Source organism: Solanum pennellii, chromosome 3 (genome assembly GCF_001406875.1).
Source record: "Solanum pennellii chromosome 3, SPENNV200".
NCBI lineage: Eukaryota > Viridiplantae > Streptophyta > Magnoliopsida > Solanales > Solanaceae > Solanum > Solanum pennellii.
Window position 1 is genome coordinate 4,180,655 of NC_028639.1, and position 20,384 is coordinate 4,201,038.

At 30.2% G+C, this 20,384-nt stretch overlaps 3 protein-coding genes and 2 long non-coding RNA genes across 5 annotated transcripts; 1 reads left to right on the plus strand and 4 right to left on the minus strand.

Annotated features, from left to right (window-relative positions):
- Nucleotides 1-1,947: 1,947 nt before the first annotated feature.
- Nucleotides 1,948-3,492, plus strand: LOC107012466 (pentatricopeptide repeat-containing protein At3g13160, mitochondrial-like). The gene has a single exon (XM_015212320.2). It carries the CDS (start codon nucleotides 2,183-2,185, stop codon nucleotides 3,320-3,322), a length of 1,140 nt encoding a protein of 379 aa, XP_015067806.1. The 5' UTR covers nucleotides 1,948-2,182; the 3' UTR covers nucleotides 3,323-3,492.
- A 470-nt stretch (nucleotides 3,493-3,962) lies between these two features.
- Nucleotides 3,963-6,803, minus strand: LOC107012467 (anthocyanidin reductase ((2S)-flavan-3-ol-forming)). Its single transcript, XM_015212321.2, has 6 exons — nucleotides 6,612-6,803; nucleotides 5,871-6,037; nucleotides 5,570-5,770; nucleotides 5,334-5,493; nucleotides 4,582-4,795; nucleotides 3,963-4,310 (listed from the first exon to the last, which is right to left on the minus strand). Exons 1-6 carry the CDS (start codon nucleotides 6,727-6,729, stop codon nucleotides 4,166-4,168), a joined length of 1,005 nt encoding a protein of 334 aa, XP_015067807.1. The 5' UTR covers nucleotides 6,730-6,803; the 3' UTR covers nucleotides 3,963-4,165.
- A 2,157-nt stretch (nucleotides 6,804-8,960) lies between these two features.
- LOC114076364 lies at nucleotides 8,961-9,495 on the minus strand. The gene is made up of 2 exons (XR_003577204.1): nucleotides 9,438-9,495; nucleotides 8,961-9,334 (listed from the first exon to the last, which is right to left on the minus strand). It is a non-coding gene; the product is annotated as an uncharacterized LOC114076364 (long non-coding RNA).
- A 2,903-nt stretch (nucleotides 9,496-12,398) lies between these two features.
- Nucleotides 12,399-13,112, minus strand: LOC107014218 (fruit-specific protein-like). Its single transcript, XM_015214071.2, has 2 exons — nucleotides 13,021-13,112; nucleotides 12,399-12,771 (listed from the first exon to the last, which is right to left on the minus strand). The coding sequence occupies exons 1-2, from the start codon at nucleotides 13,073-13,075 to the stop codon at nucleotides 12,569-12,571; spliced, it is 258 nt and encodes an 85-aa protein (XP_015069557.1). The 5' UTR covers nucleotides 13,076-13,112; the 3' UTR covers nucleotides 12,399-12,568.
- Nucleotides 13,113-17,601: 4,489 nt separating this feature from the next.
- On the minus strand, nucleotides 17,602-18,774 carry LOC114076351. Its single transcript, XR_003577190.1, has 2 exons — nucleotides 18,701-18,774; nucleotides 17,602-18,051 (listed from the first exon to the last, which is right to left on the minus strand). It is a non-coding gene; the product is annotated as an uncharacterized LOC114076351 (long non-coding RNA).
- Nucleotides 18,775-20,384: the final 1,610 nt, after the last annotated feature.

Sequence of the window (20,384 nt, forward strand, 5' to 3'; positions counted from 1 at the left end):
ATATATATATATATATATATATATATATATATATACCTCCCGCAGGAGTCTGGGTCGTGTCTCAGTCCCAGTGTGGCTGATCATTCTCTCGGACCAACTACTGATCATCGCCTTGGTAAGCTATTGCCTCACCAACTAGCTAATCAGACGCGAGGCGGATTTCTCCTTTTGCTCCTCAGCCTACGGGTATATTGTTTGAATTAATGTTTTAATTAGTCAAATAATAAGGTGATCAAATCCCTTAATAAGAAAAAGGTCAACGTTATTACTTCCAATAAGTACATGCCAAGTAATTAACTTCCAAAATGGAAGTTAGAACTGCTCTTTGTAAATTTTTTAATTCAATATCTCTAGATGACCAACAAAAGAAAATAAAAATAAAATTAACAAAGAATATTGGATAATTTTCAAGGAAAAATAAATAAATCCTACAATACCATGTCATATTTTTGTAACCAAGGCCTGCCCGTAGAGACTTTATATTAAGGACTAATTTTTTTTATTTGATGTTTGAATAAATTTAAATTGGCATATTGAATTTGAAGACCTTTGTTTAATAATTAACGGTGCAGGAATAGATATGACAATTAAGTGGAACTTTTGCTGTTATGTTTGGACAAATTTTTTTTATGAGTTTCGATTTGATTTGGTTAAATTATTTGAAGTTGAAGGTACAAAAGGATATTCGAACGTTGAGCAATTACGTATAAATATAAATTTAATCGGAAAAGAGGTACTTTTTATGTCTCATTTTGGATGACACAATTCAAAGCATCAAAGTTAAATTATTTAATTTTACGTATTTTTAAATTTTTTAAAATAAAATTTATGCTAGTATGAGAAAATTGATTGTCAATGCATGACGTTTGGCCAAAATTTCAACTCTTAATTTATTCAGTACTCATCAGAAATCACATAAATGGAATAGATATAGAAATTAAGTTGAATTGTTGCGGTTATGTTGCCTTTTTTTTAAAAAAAAAAAAACAAACAAACTTTTGAGTTCGTAGCTTTTTATTTAGTTTTCGTTCGCTCTTTTATATTTGATATTTGATATTCGTTCACATATAGTTCTATCTCGAGGAAACGTTTCCAGACAAGACATTGTCTTAGAATTATGTTGAAGAATGTCTTAGGGATCTCTATAAAATTATATGTTTTTTAAAGTTTGTAATCACTAAGACTTATTTATAAAAAGAATAAGGAGATATGCGACTTATTAATGCAGCGCCTTAAGATACAATATTTTATTATGAACTATGATTTGTGATCTTTTGGTAAGACTCTATAAGAATTGGAGAATTTTTGATAGCTTTCATAACTTGTGGGGTTTACTTTTCATGTTAATGAGAAAAAAATAACTTAAAAATTCAAATTGCGTGTTCAAATAATATCTTCAACTTCAAATCAATATAATTTCAAATCATTCCAATTGAGCCCTTAATATATTCATCATCCTTAAGTTTGCTATTACATGCATTTCATTTATACACTCAAATTATCATTTGTCCCAAATGCGAATATAAAACACTTCACCTTGCGATTCTAGTATAACATTCTTTTTATGGTTAAAGATAAATGAGTACTTACCACTCCACCATGATCTTTTTTTAAGTGATTAACTTTATATATATATATCATTTGAAAATATTCTCAAATTAAGAACAACAACAACATATCAAGTGTAATCCAACAAATGGAGTTAGATTATAAAAAAACTTATCAAACAATTTGCAAGAAGGGATACGACAATCACAACAAGAGTTCGACCCAAACTAGATACTTTTTGGACGCCACAGATCAAAAGAGACACTCCGTAAATACACAGACCAAAAAGTGAGTCCCTTTTGGTTTGTATTTCTTAGAGCGACTCCCTTTTGATACGTAGCATCCCAAAAATGTCCATTTTGAGGTCGAATTCATCACAACAACACATTAACAAGAAATGGAAATTTACACAACAAATCTGTAAAAGAATAGTCACAAAAATGAAATAATACAACGATCGACACACGAGAACACTCGTTTACGCCGAAATCAAAACCAACTAGAAGTATCTATAACGTATTTTAGATCACGAGTTTTAATTATTTCATTTATCTTTTTTTTAAAAAAAATTATTCCATTTGCATCAAAACCCTCCATAAACCCTACTCAGTACACTCTACTCTTTTATCACTTAATGGCCTCTTTTAGCAGAGTAATCCGCCGGACTTTTTCCACGGCTGAAGCCTCAGTATCTCCGATCAGAGTAATCTCCGACGACTTATACAAAGAGAGGAACCTCAAAAGACTCGTTGAGAAATTCAAACAGTATTCAGATGTCACAAGATTCCGCACAAAAACCGGCATTTACGAATCTACAGTTCATCGATTAGCCTCTGCAAAACGGTACAAATGGATCGAAGAAATCCTCGAACACCAAAAACAATACCGACCCGACATCTCCAAAGAGAGTTTCGCAGCAAGGCTGGTAGGTTTGTATGGAAAATCTGGGTTATTTGAGAATGCCCAGAAGGTGTTTGATGAAATGCCTGAAAGAAATTGTAAGCAGAGTGTGAAATCTGTTAATGCCCTTTTAGGGGCTTGTGTGAATTCGCAGAAATATGATAAACTCGAAGGTTTGTTTGAGGAATTGCTGGAGAAGTTGAAGGTGAAGCCGGATGTTGTCACGTATAATATAATGATTAAGGGGTTGTGTGACAAAGGGGAATTGGATAAAGCAGCTGCCTTTGTTAATGAGATTGAGAAGAACGGGTTAAAGCCTGATTTGGTTACGTTTAATACGATTCTTGGGGTGTTTTACTCGAATGGTAAGTTTGATAATGGCGAGAAGATGTGGAAGCTAATGGTTAGCAAGAATGTTGCTCCGGATATTAGAAGTTACAATGCTAAGCTGGTAGGACTGATGAATGAGAACAAAGTTTCGGAGGCTGCCAAGCTTGTTGGCAAATTGGGAAGTTTTGAGTTAAAGCCTGATGTGTTTACATATGGTGCGTTGATTAGAGGATTTTGTAAAATGAGTAATTTGGAGGAGGCTAAAAAGTGGTACAAAGAACTTGTGAAGAGCGGTTCTGTTCCAAATAAGGTGATATTCGCTAGTGTCATTTCATCTGCGTGCGAAAAGGGTGATTTTGATTGGGCTCTTGAGTTGTGCAAAGAGGTTTTTAAAAGAAAGTGTAATGTTGATGCAAAGTTGTTGCAAAGAGTGGTCGATGGGTTGGTGAAATCGTCTAGGATTCGAGAAGCTAAGGAGGTTGTGCATTTGGGCAAGTCAAATGACTACCATCTTTATAAGCTCAATCTACCTTCAGTTGATTAAAGACGACCAGCAGATTCGCTTAGCATTTTAGATGCTGAATTTGGTACGTTAACCTTGTGTACGAACTTAATTTGATGCTAGTTTCAACTTTCATGACTGTTAGCAATAAGATGTATTCTTGTTTTGGATGTTAAATGAATTTATACTTTGCTCAGCCTTTTGTGCGTGAATTTTTGGCCGACTTAATGACTTCACTTGATGTTGGTTTAATGGTCTTGTGATATAAGGTTCCCAACTAAAACATACCCTCTCTAGTACTTTTTAGGCTTTTGTATAGAAATCTTAGTTCTATTTCAATAAGTTGAGTGAAAGATAGCTCCAATTGCAAAACCAATTTTCAGATTTAATAGCATTATCAATTGCTTCAGTAACATACTAAAAAAGGAGAAAAATATTCTGTAATAGAGAAGAAGAGATCAATAAAGTAGCAGAAAGAAGCAACAACAACAAGAAGACCGGAAAAGATAAATCTAGAGTCCCCAGGAAGTAGGAAAGAGAAGTGTCTCCAGTCTCCCTATGAATTCCCTCACTTGCACATGACTTCTAACTCTGACCTTTAAGGAATATGACAAGGCAGAGAGCATAAAGGCTGGCAAATAGCCTCAATTTCCGAACTTTTTTAATATGAAGCAAAGCAGAGTTCAGTTCTAAGCAAGAGTATGCATATATGTGTTCGAGTACAAAGTCGAAAATAAAGTTATTTCTTAATGATAGGTCACCAAACTAGAGTTATTTTATTTATTAAATGTTGCTTCTTCTGTATAACATTAAGTCTTGTTTATTCATTACAAATATCGACAGAATAGTGCTGCTCTTTGCCACAAAGATTCATCAGTAAATTGTTTAGATCTTCAATAACCCCTTATCTTTAAAACAAGCAACACACTGATCATAAATCTCTTCAATCCCATACTTAAAACTGAATCCCTCTTTGATGAGTTTTTCTGACGAGATGATCAACTTGGCTTTAGATGGGAATTCTCCGAAACTGCAATACATCAATCAGATACAAAGATTATATATATGTCAGTAACCTAAGGGAACAGTTGGATAGTTGAGGTGTTTATTCAATATTTCTAGTTTCACACCCCAACTATCAGCTCTTTAGGTAGGAAAGGGTGTTGTTGGAGAGTTGAGGTGTGTTTTAATACATAGATGGTGATAGTTCAGGTAGAAAAAGGGGATAACTGATAGTTGGAATGTGAAACTCGAGAAAAGATGATAGTCCAGGTCTATTTGATATTTGTGACATTACTTACTCAGTAGGAACATATAGAGTTGGATATCTTTTCTTCAAGAAACTTGCAAGCTCTATCACACTGGTGTTGACTGCAGAGCATATGTACCTTCCAGAAGCTGATTCTTTCTCAGCAACAAAAATATGGGCTCGACAAACATCCTCTACATGTGTAATAGATATTAAACCTGATAACATCTGCATCCCCTTCAAGTTACTTATAAGAAATTCATCCCCTGTCAAATTATTTGCAAAGAAAAGATGAAATGCTTTCAATTTCTCCCTCCGTACCAGTTTATGCAACACTGTTTGTTTGGTGTTGTGGTTAAGAAAAAAAGGAAGACTTTCAAAACTTGTAGTATTAAATAAGCTTTTATAGCACCTCAGGCTGTGTCTGTTTGAGAGTCATGCGGTCTTAGGTTCAGTTCGCCTTGACAAAACACTAGGTGATATCTTTTCCCATCTGTCACCCTAGGACAAGGTCACTCCATACTTGTGACATTGGGAGTTAGCGCTTAACAAGTATCACGTGGAATTAGTTGAGGTCTGAATAAACTGACCTGGACACCACGGTTATAACAAAAAGAACCAAGTCTTGAACATGTTTTCGACTATAAATCATATCACTATAGGTAAAATTATAATTTTAAAATTGAATCATTTCTAAATATAAAAGGTAATATTCTTTATACATTACATATAACAGAAAAAAAGGGGTGTCACATAAACTGGGGCAGAAGGAACACGATATTCATGTGATGTTTTTATTCTGACCTGTGATTAAGGACATGGCAAGATCAACACTACTTGGAGTTTCTGGAGTAAAGTAAGGACCAGCCATGAGAGATGGAATTATAGTGATAAGTTTAATATTATTTTCCTCAGAAAATTTCCAAGCTTCCTTTTCAGCTAATGTTTTTGAGACAGGGTACCCCTGCATAGCATTAAAAAAACTTTTTTTTTTCAAGAATTGTAAACTATATTGTTAAAAAAATATAATGAGAAATTACCCAAGTAGGTGGTTTTGTTGAAGTCAAGAACTCAACATCTGTCCAATTAGACTCATCCATGACTGGACCTGTGCCACTAAGTTGGTTGATTGTCACAGCAGCAGCTGATGAGGTCAATACTACCTTTTTAACTGTTTTTGATTTGACACATGCTTTTAGGACATTCACAACTCCTTGTACTGCTGGATTTATCATATCATTCTGCAAATAAAGACAATATAATCGAAGCGGATTCAGGATCTAAAGTCAATAAATTCAAAATCTTTTGATATAATTCTACATATTATACATATATATATACCTCTGGATCTTGAGAAGCAAAGTTGATTGGTGTTGCTACATGGAAGACAATGTCACATCCATTTATAGGGATATCAAAGCTTGTTTCATCTGTTAAATCAGCTTGAAATATTCTCAATTTTCCCAACTCATGTAATGCTAATAGGTGAGAAATCTTCTTATGATTTCCTAATTAAAAAAATTAATAAGAAACCAAAAAATAATATTAACCAAATATAATGATATATTGTATAAATATTGACATTTAAAAAAAAAAAGAAGAAACATAAGCATGGATCACTTTGCTTCAGCCCTTGCTTTGTATATCTGTTTTTTTCCACCTAGTGTTCGATACTCGTTTTATAAGAGTCTCGACTAATCTAAATTCACATTTCATGAAGGATCATTAGAAGGGAAAACACGTATTGCGATAAACCGAAAACTAAATAGGGTTTAACTTCCACATGAGACAACATCAGAATTCTCCAATTCAATAGAGTCATCCTACGAGGTACCCACTACTCGGAGCACTTTTCCAAAAGAAAAAAAAAATATATTTGTCAGGTTCGATTCTTCTTAGTTAGGTTGGGTCAGATATACCTTGCCTCAAGTGATGCTACAAACACTTCTTTATCTATTTTTTAGAAGATAATAGATAGATAGATAAGAACCAATTTGAAAATATAATGTCACAAATACCATTTGTCATAAATAATATTTTTTTTTTCAAATATTAATATCGCTTACGAAAAATTCTGCGTACCAAGATGGCGGACAGTTGTATTAACAGTGTAGCCTTTCTCAAGCAAAAGCTTAACAAGCAAAGATGCCATAAATCCATTGCCACCAATTACACAAGCTGATTTTAATCTTCCTTCCATGGAATATATCTTTTTAAAATCTAAAAAATTATAAAACTAATGAAACCTTATAGAGAAAAATAATGGAAATATTCAAAAAAAATATTAATATAGTTTAGTGTCAAATGAAAGTATGTTGTGTTTTTATAATTAGATTTATATCACTAAGACCATTAGGTTATACATGAAGTAGATAGACACATGGAGTTACCAAATTGTCAAAATTTGACCACTCTATCAAATAATTAATATATACATAATTAATCATATTTTTATAATAAGCTTATATCATCTCATATGTTGTGTAATTGGATGGTCTTATCCCTCCTTATATTAAATAGACAATCAGATTATCAATATAATCATTTTATTTACCTTTTTGGCTGGCTTGAAGTATTGATTAACGTTAAATACATTACTCAACCACTCATTTGAAGAAGATTACTTAGATCTGGCTCGTCTTTTATTTTTAAAAGATAATGACAATTATAAGATTATTTAAAACATATATATAATATGTACTTTTGAAAAAATGAGTACGATATACTCAATCATATCTCGATAATATGATAGATTTGAACGTAGTTAATATGATATGATATCGTAGAGAGACGCAATATCTTGGATTTCATCATTCAAGTCTGTGGAAAAGAAGATGTCCTTTAGAGGGCTTTTCGATTCATATTTTTTTTTTATAAAGAAAGCTTAGTAAAACTTAAAACACCTTAATTCACTCACATTAAGATGAACTTTTTTTTTAATCTAAGGTTCCATTCTGCGTTGAAATTGATTGATGTAAATTAGTCAGTTTTATTCCACCTATTTTTAGGGCTTACTTTTTTTATATGTATATGATATCTCGAGTTCGGAGCCTAAAGGGTATAAAATATTAACAAAAATTTTAAAACGGTATATAAAATTTTATATTTATCAAAAAGGTAAAATCGCTGGAACAACAGCGATTTACTCCACCGGAAAAAGCAAAATCGTTACCTAGACAACGATTTTCTTTAAAAAAATTTTTTTTTAAAAAAAAACAGAAATCGCTGCCTAGGCAATGATTTTCTAAAAAACATTTTTTTAAAAAAATAATGAAAATCGCTGTCTAGGTAGCGATTCAATTTTTTTTTTAAAAAAAAATCACATTTTGCAAAATCGCTGCAGTAGCAGCGATTTTTCTTTTTCCGCTGGAGTAAAACGTTGTTGTTTCAGCGATTTTACCGTTTTGGTTAATATAAAATTTTATATACCGTTTTGAAATTTTCATTAATATTTTATACCCTTTAGGCTCCGAACTCATGATATCTCTCTCCATCTGAATATCTTTATTTTATAGACGTTAAAATAGTAGACAATATATTTCAAATTTCTTCAATCATTCACCATTGCAAAAAAAAAAAAAGAAAAAAAAATTATTTGCTATTCATTTTTATTTATTTTATTTATTTTTGCAGCTCAATTTGCTAATATTTATCATTGTTCCTCCAAATTCTATTTTGCACCAAATTAAAAAAGTATTTGACAATTTGTATATGTATTATGGTAAAATTAAAATATATCACAAATTCTTTAAAAATAGGAGCAGATGTATATTGAATTGTATTAAGTTAGTTCATTTTTAGAAGATAAGACATAATTACGTAACGTTTAGAAAAAATTTGAACAATAAACTTTAAGAACTTCTTCTAGAGCTGGTCAAAAAGGGGAATTTTTTACTTAATTTTATGAGCAGGTGTATATTTGAATTTTATTTTATTTTTTGGCGAGTTTTACGTCTAAATTGTCAGTTATTTCCTTTTTTTAAGTTGAACTATTATAGTTTATGTATCAAAACACACCTTAAATATGACTATATCAACTATTAATTGTTTGTTTTTTTTCGTTTATAAACTATTATTGTCTATCCAACTAGACTTGTTTGGAAAAAAAAATAAATCAAAGTGTGAAACTCATTAAAAAAAAGGGAAAAGGGTCAAATATGCCTCTAAACTATTCGAAAAGGTCTAGATATACCCTCCGTTTAAAGTTTGGTTCACTCATGCCCTCGCCGTCCAACTTTTGGTCCAAATATGCACTTATGGGCGTTAGTTGCCATGTTGGACATATCCAACTCATTTTTTATTTTTTTAAATGCCACGTGGAATTGTCATGTCATTTTGAACTTATCACATAACATTTATCATATCGAATAATTTAGGGGCATATTTGACCCTTTTCCAAAAAAAAAAAAGCTATGAATTTTTTTACTATCATCACGATAAATAATGAATTGCATATAGGATGAATACAAGAGACCGATACATATATTTATAAGTTGTAACCTAGGTAGTTTTCCAATATATGGAAAATTTGTAAGGTTACATATTTATTTTTCTTACACAAACTTAGAAATACGATAAGAATATTTCACCAGTAATAATGCGCTTGTGTTATACACATTGAGAAAATAAATTCCCAAATGTAACACAATTTGAACAAATAAAACCTTCTTGACAATCGCTACGGTCATTGCAACGTTTGCCACAAGTACTAGTATCAAATAATTTCCCTTTTATCTCTACGACAGTACCAGGTAAATTTCGTAATGCCATCGCTTGCATTTTATTCGGACTCCAATAGAGATTAACTATACATAGTAAATATAACAAAGATTAGTCTAATAATATAAATATTAATGTCTAAATATTTAAAACGGATTAAAAAAGAAAGTAAAACACAAAGTTTAGAACCTGAAATTGCAACAAAGAGAGCAATAAAGAGAAATCCTTGCTTAAATAAAGCCATCTTAATTAATTTGTAAAATATATATATAAGAAGACACTATTTATAGGCCTAAATTAGCCAGTATTGAGACTTGTGAAAAAATGACAAAATGGTCACTTAAATATATTTTTGAACAGATTTGTCCTTTATGTTTGCAAAAGAGAGCATATTTAGTCTATGTCAAATATTTAATAAATTTTTATCAAATTATATGAAAAGAGTGAATTAAAAAGAATAAGAATTTAACTATGAAGGGCGTTTCAGATATGAATTTTTTTATTATCTATTTATAAATAGAATTAGTGCTGAATTTTTGTTATTTAGCTGCATAATTTTTCATCGTTAATTCTTCTTATTCTTTTTTTGTACTGAACTCAAATTAAGAGATGTAGGTTTTTAAAATCTAAAATAACTAATAACTTTTTATATTATATAATTAAATTAAATTGATAATACAATAGCAATGTATATAGTTAGAATTTTTTGTAAGAAATATTTTTAAATATACTATATCATATAAAATTGTTCACTTTAATGTCATTTGTTACACTTTTGATCCATCCAAACACGTGTTATATCGAACCATTTAGTATTTTCTTAATTATCAATATCAGAGTTTCAACACGAAACGAATGGACTCCATGTGTCCAAAATGTTTAATCCATATTTTACCTTTTTTGTAATTGTATCACCACTAATACTCAAAGCAATGTTAGTTCTTTCTTCAATAAGTCATAATTGTTAGGAGTAGTTTTCTTTGAAAAAGACATCTTTCTTGAGTCTCTTTTTAAACGTGGGAAGACTTTCAGATATAGCCACTTAAAAATAGTATAATTACTTTTCATAACTATGATTTGATAATTACAATTCATAACTACATGTTATATGAAGGAGAGAGGCGAGCGAGATTGTAAGAGAGATTAGAGAGGCGAGAGAGAGGAGAAAGAGTGGGAGAAAGGTGAATTGTATATATATATATATATATATATATATATGACAAGCGAGAGTTGGAGAGGGAGGAGAGAAGCGAGAGAGGGTAGGGAGTGGGAGAGAGGTGAATTGTATATATATATATATATATATATATATATGACAAGCGAGAGTTGGAGAGGGAGGAGAGAGGCGAGCGAGATTGGGAGAGGGAGGAGAGAGGCTAGTGAGATTGGGAGAGGGAGGAGAGAAGCGAGAGAGGGTAGGGAGTGGGAGAGAGGTGAATTGTATATGTATATAATTGTATATTATACATATACATTTGTATATAGGGCAATCGAGATTGGGAGAGGGTGGAGAGAGGCGAGAGCGAGAGGGTAGAGAGTGGGAGAGAGGTGAATTGTATATGTGTATATGTTAAATAATTGTATATTATACATATGTATTTGTATATTCTGGCGAATTATACATAGACAAACGTGACTAATTATACAAACTTGAAGTCAGCCCACGTAATTAATGTATAATGTTAGTCGCCAATTGTAATTATATCATATCTATGATGAGTAATTAAATAGTATAAGTTTGTTTTGTTAGGTAATTTTCCTATTACAATTTATGTATTTAATAATTTAGAAAAATTTCAGAATTCAGTTTGTATATTTCACTCGCCAAACAGAGTAATTTATCATATTTTTCATAGCTTATACAAATCAAATGTATCAATAAATCATATACAAATAGTTAGGATAAGTATATACAATTTTAAATTTTTATCTTGAGTATTGGTATATTCCATCAAGAGAAAAGAGACAGACTGGTAAGAAGGTCAACCACATGGGGTGGGGGGAGGGGACGTTTTTGTAAGCAATACCTTGAAAACTCCGGAAAAAAAAATTAAATATCAGATTAGTTCACTTATTTCGAACATTTTACGTTATTCTTTAAAGCACTTTCTGTAAGCTTTTAATTAAGAATTAAGAACTGAATTATACAAATTTATAACAAAATTCAAAAAAGTATAACTACAAATCATAAATATTCAATACAGTAGCTAAATTAAATAATACTCTATAAATATTTTTTATTTTGCGTAATTTTTCCTTTTTAGGGATTAATGTACTTGAACAGGTAAAAAAGACTTGGATTGACTTTTCGTCATGCTTTTTTTTTTTTCCAGTTCAATATGACGTGATTTAAAAGAAAAAAAAAAACATAAGTATTTCTAAGTTATATTTTAACTCCTAAGTATAAAAGACGTATTTATTTTTATGAGGATTTTATTACCTTTTTTACGAATACTTTAAAATGAAATAGTTATCACTTACGTTCTGATGTGATATAGATTTATTTTTCAATTTGATGTTTGATATTTATGTTGGAGTCTGATTAAATTTAATTTGCATCAAAAAGTTTCATATTATGATATAAAACGGTTCCTAACAAAAGCGATTTCATATTTAGAAAGACTCAATCTCGAGATCTCTGAATAAAGATGAAATAATACTTACCACCTTATTAGAATGATCGTCGATGACATAAAAAATTAGATTTGTGGTAGATAGTAAAATACACACTGCCACACGTAATTTTTTTAAAAAAAAATCTAGTTTTGTTTTTCCTTTTTGTTTTCTTATTTATTTATTATATAAGTATCAATTTTTGAGCTGATTGGTGTAAATTTTGGTGTGTTTTTGTTGTAATTGGACGAAGAGCTATTGAAACCAAGTATTAATTGTTTCATTATTTTTTTTCGTACCTAAACTATATATGACAATAGTATATTAAAGAATACCATGAACCTAACTAGGTCATTTGTATATCAATTGTTCCATTTGCTTATATGAACTATAGGTTAGATGAAAAAAATAAAAATTGATAATTGAAATGTAAAACTCGCGAAAATATAATAAATCAGATGTATTATTTTGACTTTTATCTCATTAAATATTGAATTACATATACATATATTTAAGTTTCTCAATATATGGAAAACATATTACAAAGGGTTACATATTTATTTTATTACGCAAACTTCGTGAACACAACATTATTTAAAATGCTTGAATAAACACGAAGACATAATACACAATTAATAGCTCATTCATTGGACACAATAATATTTTCTGCTCCAAAAGGATATTTCACCAGTAAAAGTGTGCTTATATTATACGCAATAAGAAACCTTTCCAATTTTAAGACAAGTTGAACAAATAAAACCTTCTTTGCAATCACTACGACCCTTGCAACGATGCCCACAAGTCGTAATATCATCAATTTGAAATAATTTTCCTTTTATCTCTTCAAAATCACCAGGTAAGTCTCGTAGTGCCATCACTTGCATTTTACTTGGATCCCAAGAGAGATAAACTGCACATTGTAAACACAACAATGATTATAGTTCATCTGAATTCTCTTCGATAGAAAATTATACTGTTTATAAAGTGAAAAAATGAAAATTATATTTTATGCATATACAGTAGATGCTGAATTTCTTTTGACATTTTCATATATTTACTTCTTTATAACTTGGACTCGTTAATAAAAATTTCGACTTTATCACTAATCTCGGTGTTTATAACAAACAAAAATAGGAAAAGAGTTGTAAAAGTATTGAACCTGAAATTGCAACAAAGAGAGAAATGAAGAGAAAAGCTTGCTTAAATGAGGCCATGTTAATTAATTTTTAATATGTAGAAGAATTAATGTATTAATATTGTTGATTTTATTCCTTCATGGAAAGCTGTATTTATAGGCCAGTATTGAGACATGTGAGAAAATAACATAACGGTCCCTTAAATATACTTTTGAACAGTTTGGTCCTTTAAGTTTGAAAAGATGAGCACATTTGGTCTACGCCATATATTTAGCAAAGTCTGATTATTAGATTTTTAAAAAATTAGAACAGTAAAAAGTATTAAAGGATTAGGCATAATACATATAAATAGGGGTGTCAAAAGTGAACTCAAACATAGATAACCCGCCTAATCCGTCCAGAATTTTAAGAGTTGGGCTCAAGATAATTTGAATTGGGTTCAATCCCAACCCATTCAAGCATAACTCATTTGAAGAGAACCCTCAATTGAGCCCAATTCAATCTCCAATTTCAAACCATCTTAAAACTTTTTATTAAGATATGTTTCTCTATTTAAAATATAAATTATTATCTATTTAGCATCTTTTAGGGTTTATCTATCAATTTGTTACTTTTTAAAAAAAAATAATTTCGAGCTAACATTTAAATTGTGATTATAAAAGTTAAATATCAATATGTTAAATTATTGAGATTAATTGGGTCAAACTGGGCGGGTCAAGATCCAACCCATTTTAAGCCCATTTGAGCCCAAAGTAAACTTGGGCGGGTCAAGACCCAACCCGACTTCTATCTCAGCCATTTTAATATTTTCAATTTCAACCCAACCCACCCATTTGACACCCCTACATATAAATGTGCCTTTTAACTTGAGATTAACTGTCATCTATTACCTTCAACATGCACAAGTAGGTATTTAATTTTATATTAAGTTAAATAAATAGACACATTTGTCTTATCGGCGTTCTGCATAAAAATTTTGTGTCGTACATGGTGTCTTATGTGTATTTGCCACGTAGAATGTGTGTGTCCACTTGTTTAATTTTGTACAAGTAATCTGTTCGTAAACACCCAAAATTAGAGAATATAAATACCAACTGAAGCCAAATTAAATGACATATTTATATGCTACGTAAATTTTTCATCATCATATTGAGAGTTTTAACACGAAACAAATGAACTTTATGTGTCCAAAATGTTCGAACCATATTTTACCTTTTTTGAATTGTATCACCACAAATGCTCAAAGTAATGTTAGTTCTTTCTTCATTAAGTCATAATGGTTAGGAGTAGTTCTCCATGACAATGACATCTTTCTTGAGTCTTTTTTTTTTAATGTTAAAGAACAACATATGGAAAAGTGTCAAAAAGAAAAAAAAACACTTCAACCTATTAATTTGGCTAAAAATTTCTTACTTCTACTTATTGGATTAAATATATCTTTCTTGTCCATCTTTCCATACATAAACTTTAGTATTTATTTCTATTATTATTTTGGGGTTGCATCACCATTATGTAGGGGGTTTATTTTCAATGATTTAGATGTTGTGGCTATAGGTTAAGTTTATGGGGGATCAAGTTTCTAGTCAACTAAACTATTTTACCTTATTTATGATGATGAGATTGGTTTCTTTTAATTGGTATTGGATTAGTTTTAGGTTAGCCTTTTGACTCTCCCAGGTTGTTTAGTGTAGGTGATCACAATAGTCTGAGTTGTAAAGTTAGAAGTTTGATAAATATAAGATTTCTAGGTCATTTTCAACTTAGTTTTTTTATTGAAATTTCATATTTGACTTCCCTATGGATAAGATAGTTTTCAAGAAATATTTCAGATTTGACTCAAAATTTTGGACACGAGTATTTGAGGTTTTTCTCATGAACTTGTGTTTTGAGCAAATTAGAGTTTTGAGCATGATTTCAACTTTTTTTTCGTTAAGATTTCACTCGTGGGTTCCAAAATATTTGGGTATCATGTTTTTTTTTTTATAAAAAATCTAGATTTATCCTTAGCCTTTTGAGATTGACTTTTTGAGTCGTTCTGAATCCGATTTCTAAAATCAGCATTATGGGTGTCGTTGTTCATGTTTTTTTACGGGTATTCTATATTTGACTAGTTGATGTGAATTTTGTGGCTCGACATGAAGGGAAGACTCAAGTGTCGAATTGATTTTGTTACTTTTTAAGGCTAGTGGACCTCTTGACCTATGAGAATTGGTGAAGAATTTCATATATTTTGTGTATTGTTAAATGATGAATAAGCTCTAGTGATGATAATGTGGGTAAAAGAAGAATCTTGAAGGTATTGTGATATATGATGTGCCATGTATGGTTGAGTGGTTTTGTTGGTTCACTCTTATGTTTGTGCCAAAATTATATGAATTGAGTTGTTCACGATAAGAAAACTGTGAATTATATGGGAATTTTTCTAGGAATTAGTATGAAAATTCGATGAAAATTCATATTAATTCCCAAAAAAATTTCCATATAAATCAAACAGTTTTCTTACAGTGATTGTTGTGAAGGTCACTATTCTCTCATTGAACATTTGCATACATATATTTGTATCGGTTTTATAATACTGTAGTGATGAAGCTTTGTGAAATTATTGAGAAAAAAGGGATATGCCACATGTCGTGCTTGATTAATATTGAGGAAAAAGGGACGTGATATATGCGAGTTCGGAGCTTAAAGTATAAAATATTAATAAAAATTTTAAAATGGTATATAAAATTTTATATTAACTAAAACGACAAAATCGCTGGAACAACAGCGATTTACTCCATCGGAAAAAGTAAAATCGTTGCTGCTGCAACGATTTTATAAAATATGATTTTTTTTTTAAAAAAAAAATCAAATCGCTACCTAGGCAGTGATTTCCCAATTTTTTTAGGAAATCGCTCCCTAGCAGCGATTTCCATTTTTTTAAAAAAATTAAAAAAAATTGCTGTAAATTTTTTTTTATTAGAAAATCGCTGCTTAAAAAAAGTTTTTTTTTTAAGAAAAGAAAATCGCTTCCAAGTCAGCGATTTTATAATTTTTTTTTTAAAAAAATTAGTTTTAAAAAATGAAATCGCTGCACATGGAGCGTTTTTCCAAATTTTTAATGGACTATATATTTGAATTTCAAAAAAATATTTGAAAATCAATGAAATTTGTTTTTCCTACAATTTTCTTTAAAAAATGATTTTTTTTAGAAAATCGCTGCCTAGGCAGCGATTTCTACTTTTTTTTTAAAAAAAATAATTAGAAAATCGCTTTTCCATTTTTTTTAAAAAAAAATTAAAGAAAATCGCTGCCTAGGAAGCGCTTTTCATTTTTTTTAAAAAAAAATTATAAAATCGCTGCCTAGGCAGCGATTTCCAAATTATGAAATTGCGATTTATTTTTTAAAAAAAAAAAATTATTTTGAAAATCGCTGCCTAGGCAGCGATTTTATTTTTTTAAAAAAAATTCACATTTTGCAAAATCGTTGTTCTTCCAACGATTTTGCTGTTTTGGCTACTATAAAATTTTATATACCGTTTTACAATTTTTGTTAATATTTTATACCTTTTAAGCTCCGTACTCTGTCATATGCCATGATTGATTTTATTAAAAATAAGGGGATGTTCCACACGTTGTGGTAGATTCAATAAGTACCACATGAGTCCTGAATTGAGATTCATTAGGTGTATCATTAGAATAGACATACATCACCATATATTATGTTACACTACATTGAATTACACTTCATCCTTGTTTCTTGCTATTCATGAGTGATAATATGTTATTGTGGTGGTTGAATTATGAAAATTTGTGATGATATTTCTATATGTGTTGAGGTGCAAGTTGTGATGTTCTATATGTGCATTGTTGTTATTGAGTGAGAATTGTTAAATTAGGTTGATTTATTTCTATGCATGTTGTAGTTTTATGGAGGTTTGGATGGTGTGTTAGAGTACTTGTGTTCAGTATTGTCTTACCTAGGGTTAGTTAGGATTGCTTGTTGAGTATTGTTGTTGTTTGATACTTACTCTCTTACTTTCTACACTTGTGTAGGTTACAAGCTCGGATTGTCTTGATCACCTGTTCTCATATACGTCTAAGGCTAACTGTTGAAGGTTTGTGAGGTAGAGACTGTTGTCATCTCATCATAGACCTCTTACTTTTTCTTTATGTTCTTCTTCAGTTATAGACCTTGTAGGGCCCCTCCGGGGGGGAGGGGGGGAGGGGATATGAAGTTATGTTATATTTCTGCAATGTTAATGTTATGCTAGTCCTTTATTTTGTTTTATTTCCGCATTTAATTTTTTTTATTAGGTTTTAGGATAACTGTTTAGGTGGAATAAGACATGTGCCATCGCACTCAATTTTTGTATCATGCATGATCAATATTAATTATCTGGTCAAACTTTATATAAGTTGTTCCATTTTTTTATTTGGACTATATATCAACATATACTCAATTAGGTGTGTTTTTAATATATTAATGATAATATATCGCGTTTAAATTTTAAATAAATAAATTAATAATTGAGATGTGAAATTTGAAAAAAAAATTAAAAAAGAATCAGGATTCAGGTATATTATTTTCACTTTATCTCATTAAAATTGAATTTCATATAGGATAAACACAAGCAACCAACATATACATATATTTAAGTTGTAACCTATAAGATTAGGTAGTTTCCCAATATATGGAAAACTTATAAGGTTACGTATTTATTTTCTTACACAAACTTTGATAACATAACATTACTTAAAATGCTTGAATAAACACTAAGACATATCAAGCAATTAATAGTTCATTTCATTTTAACGTAACAATAATTTGCGATCCAAGAATATTTCATCAGTAATAGTGCGCTTGTGTTATACGCAATGAAAAATCGTAGACCCAAGTATAAGACAAGTTGAACAGATAACACCTTCTTTGCAATCACTATGGACCTTGCAACGTCTCCCACAAGTAGTAATATCATCAAGTTGAAGTAATTTCCCTTCAATATCTTCAACATCAACAGATAAGTCTCGTAATGCCATGACTTGCATTTTATTTGGAGCCCAAGAGAGATTAACTGCACAGTGTAAACACAACAATGATTAGACTAATATCCTATATAAGGATATCAATTGACTAAGTCAGCGGTTGAGCTTGTAAGGGTTTAGGGGTTCATTCGGATTTATTTAGATAGGAAAGTACAATACTTATACATAATGAAGATATTTTATTATATATTATAGGAATAATGTACAAGTTTCTCCTCAATCTATGTCTGAAATCACAGAGACACACTTATACTATACTAAGGTCCTATTACCCCCTGAACTTATTTTATTAATAATTTTGTACCCCTTTTCGGTCTACGTGGCACTATCTTGTGGGCCCAACGTGTGTTGACATTTTATTTCAAACTAGTGGCACGTAGGCCGAAAAGGGGTAGAAAATTATTTATAAAATAAGTTATGGGGGTAATAGAACCTTAGTATAGTATAAGTGTGTCTCTGAGATTTTAGACATAGGTTGAGGGGTACTTATGCATTTTCCCTATATTATATAGTAGATATAGAACCCTCTTTGACTCTTTCATGTGTTTATTTCGAATCCTAATTTTAATGAAAATTCTGACTATGCTAAGATATTTATAACAAACTAAAAAAAAAAAAGATTAAATATCTAAGAAACATATACTAATAAAATGGGAGAAGAGTGGTAAAAGTTTCAACCCAAAATTGCAAAGAGAGCAATGAAGAGAAAAGCTTGCTTAAATGAGGCCATCTCAATTAATTTTTTGTAAAATATTTTGATGCTTTGCTTCCTTTATGGAAGGCTTGTATTTATAAGCCAAAATTAACCAGAATTGAGACTTGTAAGAAAATGACAAGATGGTCACTTACAAATATTTTTTTAACATTTTTGTTTTTTATCTTTGCAAAAGTGAGCATATTTGGTCTACACCATATATTTAAGGCAGAATTTATCGATGTTTATTTAAAGTTGACATCAATATTTTCTTTAAATATTTTTACTAGGATTTGTTTATTTTAAACACTTCATATCAGAATTTATTGTGTCATGAACACTTTTTTACTATCAACTACGTGTTACACTTACGAATAATGTATAAAGTGACGAATTAAAATAAAAAGTGACCAATGAATCGATTATACGTGTTACACTTCTTTCTTAATGTATTACCCTTTCTTCTTTCTTGTTAGCCTAATAAATAGCTTGACTACAAAAATCAAACTCACTCCCTTGTAAACATTTAATTCTTTTAAGAAAGAATCTCATGAATATTTCAATATTTAAACTAATTAATGTGTGTTTTATATTATGCTTGATATGCTGCTTTGAAATAAAATGATCACCTCTTAATATTTGTTCAAATTGAACTGATAATATAATATCAATACATAATTCAAATTATTCATAAGAAATATTATTAATTATGACCCTATAATCTATATATTATATAGAATCACTTAATTTAGTCATTTGTTACACTTTTGGTCTATCCACATTCGTGTCATATTGAATAATCTAGTTTTTCTCTATTTAAAAGAGTTTCAATACGAAACAAGTGAACTCTAAAATGTTCCATCCATATTTTACTATTTTTGTAATTCTATCACCACTGATGCTCAAAGCAATGGTAGTTTTTTTCCTCATAAGTCATAAATTGTTAAGAGTAGTTTTCTTTTAGGCATAATACATAGCTTCAGATTATATTTATGTACTTCAATCAGACACTTAAATTTATATAAAGTTGAACAAATAGACATACATGTCTTACATGACATTCTACATGTTATTTTTTGTCCTATGTGGTGTCCTAAATATATTGTGTTATGTAGGACTCGTGTATTTACTTGTTCTACTTTATAGGACATAAACATAAAATGAGATTAAGTTAAAGCACACGTTTATGTATTATGTCTTTCTTTTAGTTTAACAGTGACATCTTTCTATATTGGATCATTCTACTATCCAACTTTCTTGAGTCTCTTTTTCTTAATGAATGTTTACGTACAAAATATTAAAAAGTGTGGAGAAAAAAAACCTTTAACCTATTAATTTGGCAAAAAGTATCTTATATTAATTTATTGAGTTAAAAATATCTTTAACATTATGTTTTTATTTTAAAATGTCCCTAAAATTTAATTATGGTTAGTCAATCCGAGCAGTAAGATTATTTTGATAAAAACTGACTGGGTCGACGGACCACGCGACGGACCGTCATGGTCACGACGGTCCGTGATGGATTCCGTCGTCCCATACTTGTAAATTTTCTTCTGCTACTTTCTCATTACCCTCGACGACAGGTAGGACGAAACGTCATAGGCACGACGAACCGTCGAGGGGCTTCGTTCCAAAACACTTAAACTCTGAAAATCTGGGTACTGAGAT

Coding starts and splice junctions, on each gene's coding strand:
- LOC107012466 (XM_015212320.2), top strand. CDS start 2,183: ATGGCCTCTTTTAGCAGAGTAATCCGCCGGACTTTTTCCACGGCTGAA.
- LOC107012467 (XM_015212321.2), bottom strand. CDS start 6,729: ATGGAAGGAAGATTAAAATCAGCTTGTGTAATTGGTGGCAATGGATTT. Junction 5,771..5,870: donor TTGCTTCTCAAGATCCAGAG/GTATATATATAT, acceptor CTTTATTTGCAG/AATGATATGATAAATCCAGC. Junction 5,494..5,569: donor CAACAAAACCACCTACTTGG/GTAATTTCTCAT, acceptor AATGCTATGCAG/GGGTACCCTGTCTCAAAAAC.
- LOC107014218 (XM_015214071.2), bottom strand. CDS start 13,075: ATGGCCTCATTTAAGCAAGCTTTTCTCTTCATTTCTCTCTTTGTTGCA. Junction 12,772..13,020: donor TCTCTTTGTTGCAATTTCAG/GTTCAATACTTT, acceptor TACAATGTGCAG/TTTATCTCTCTTGGGATCCA.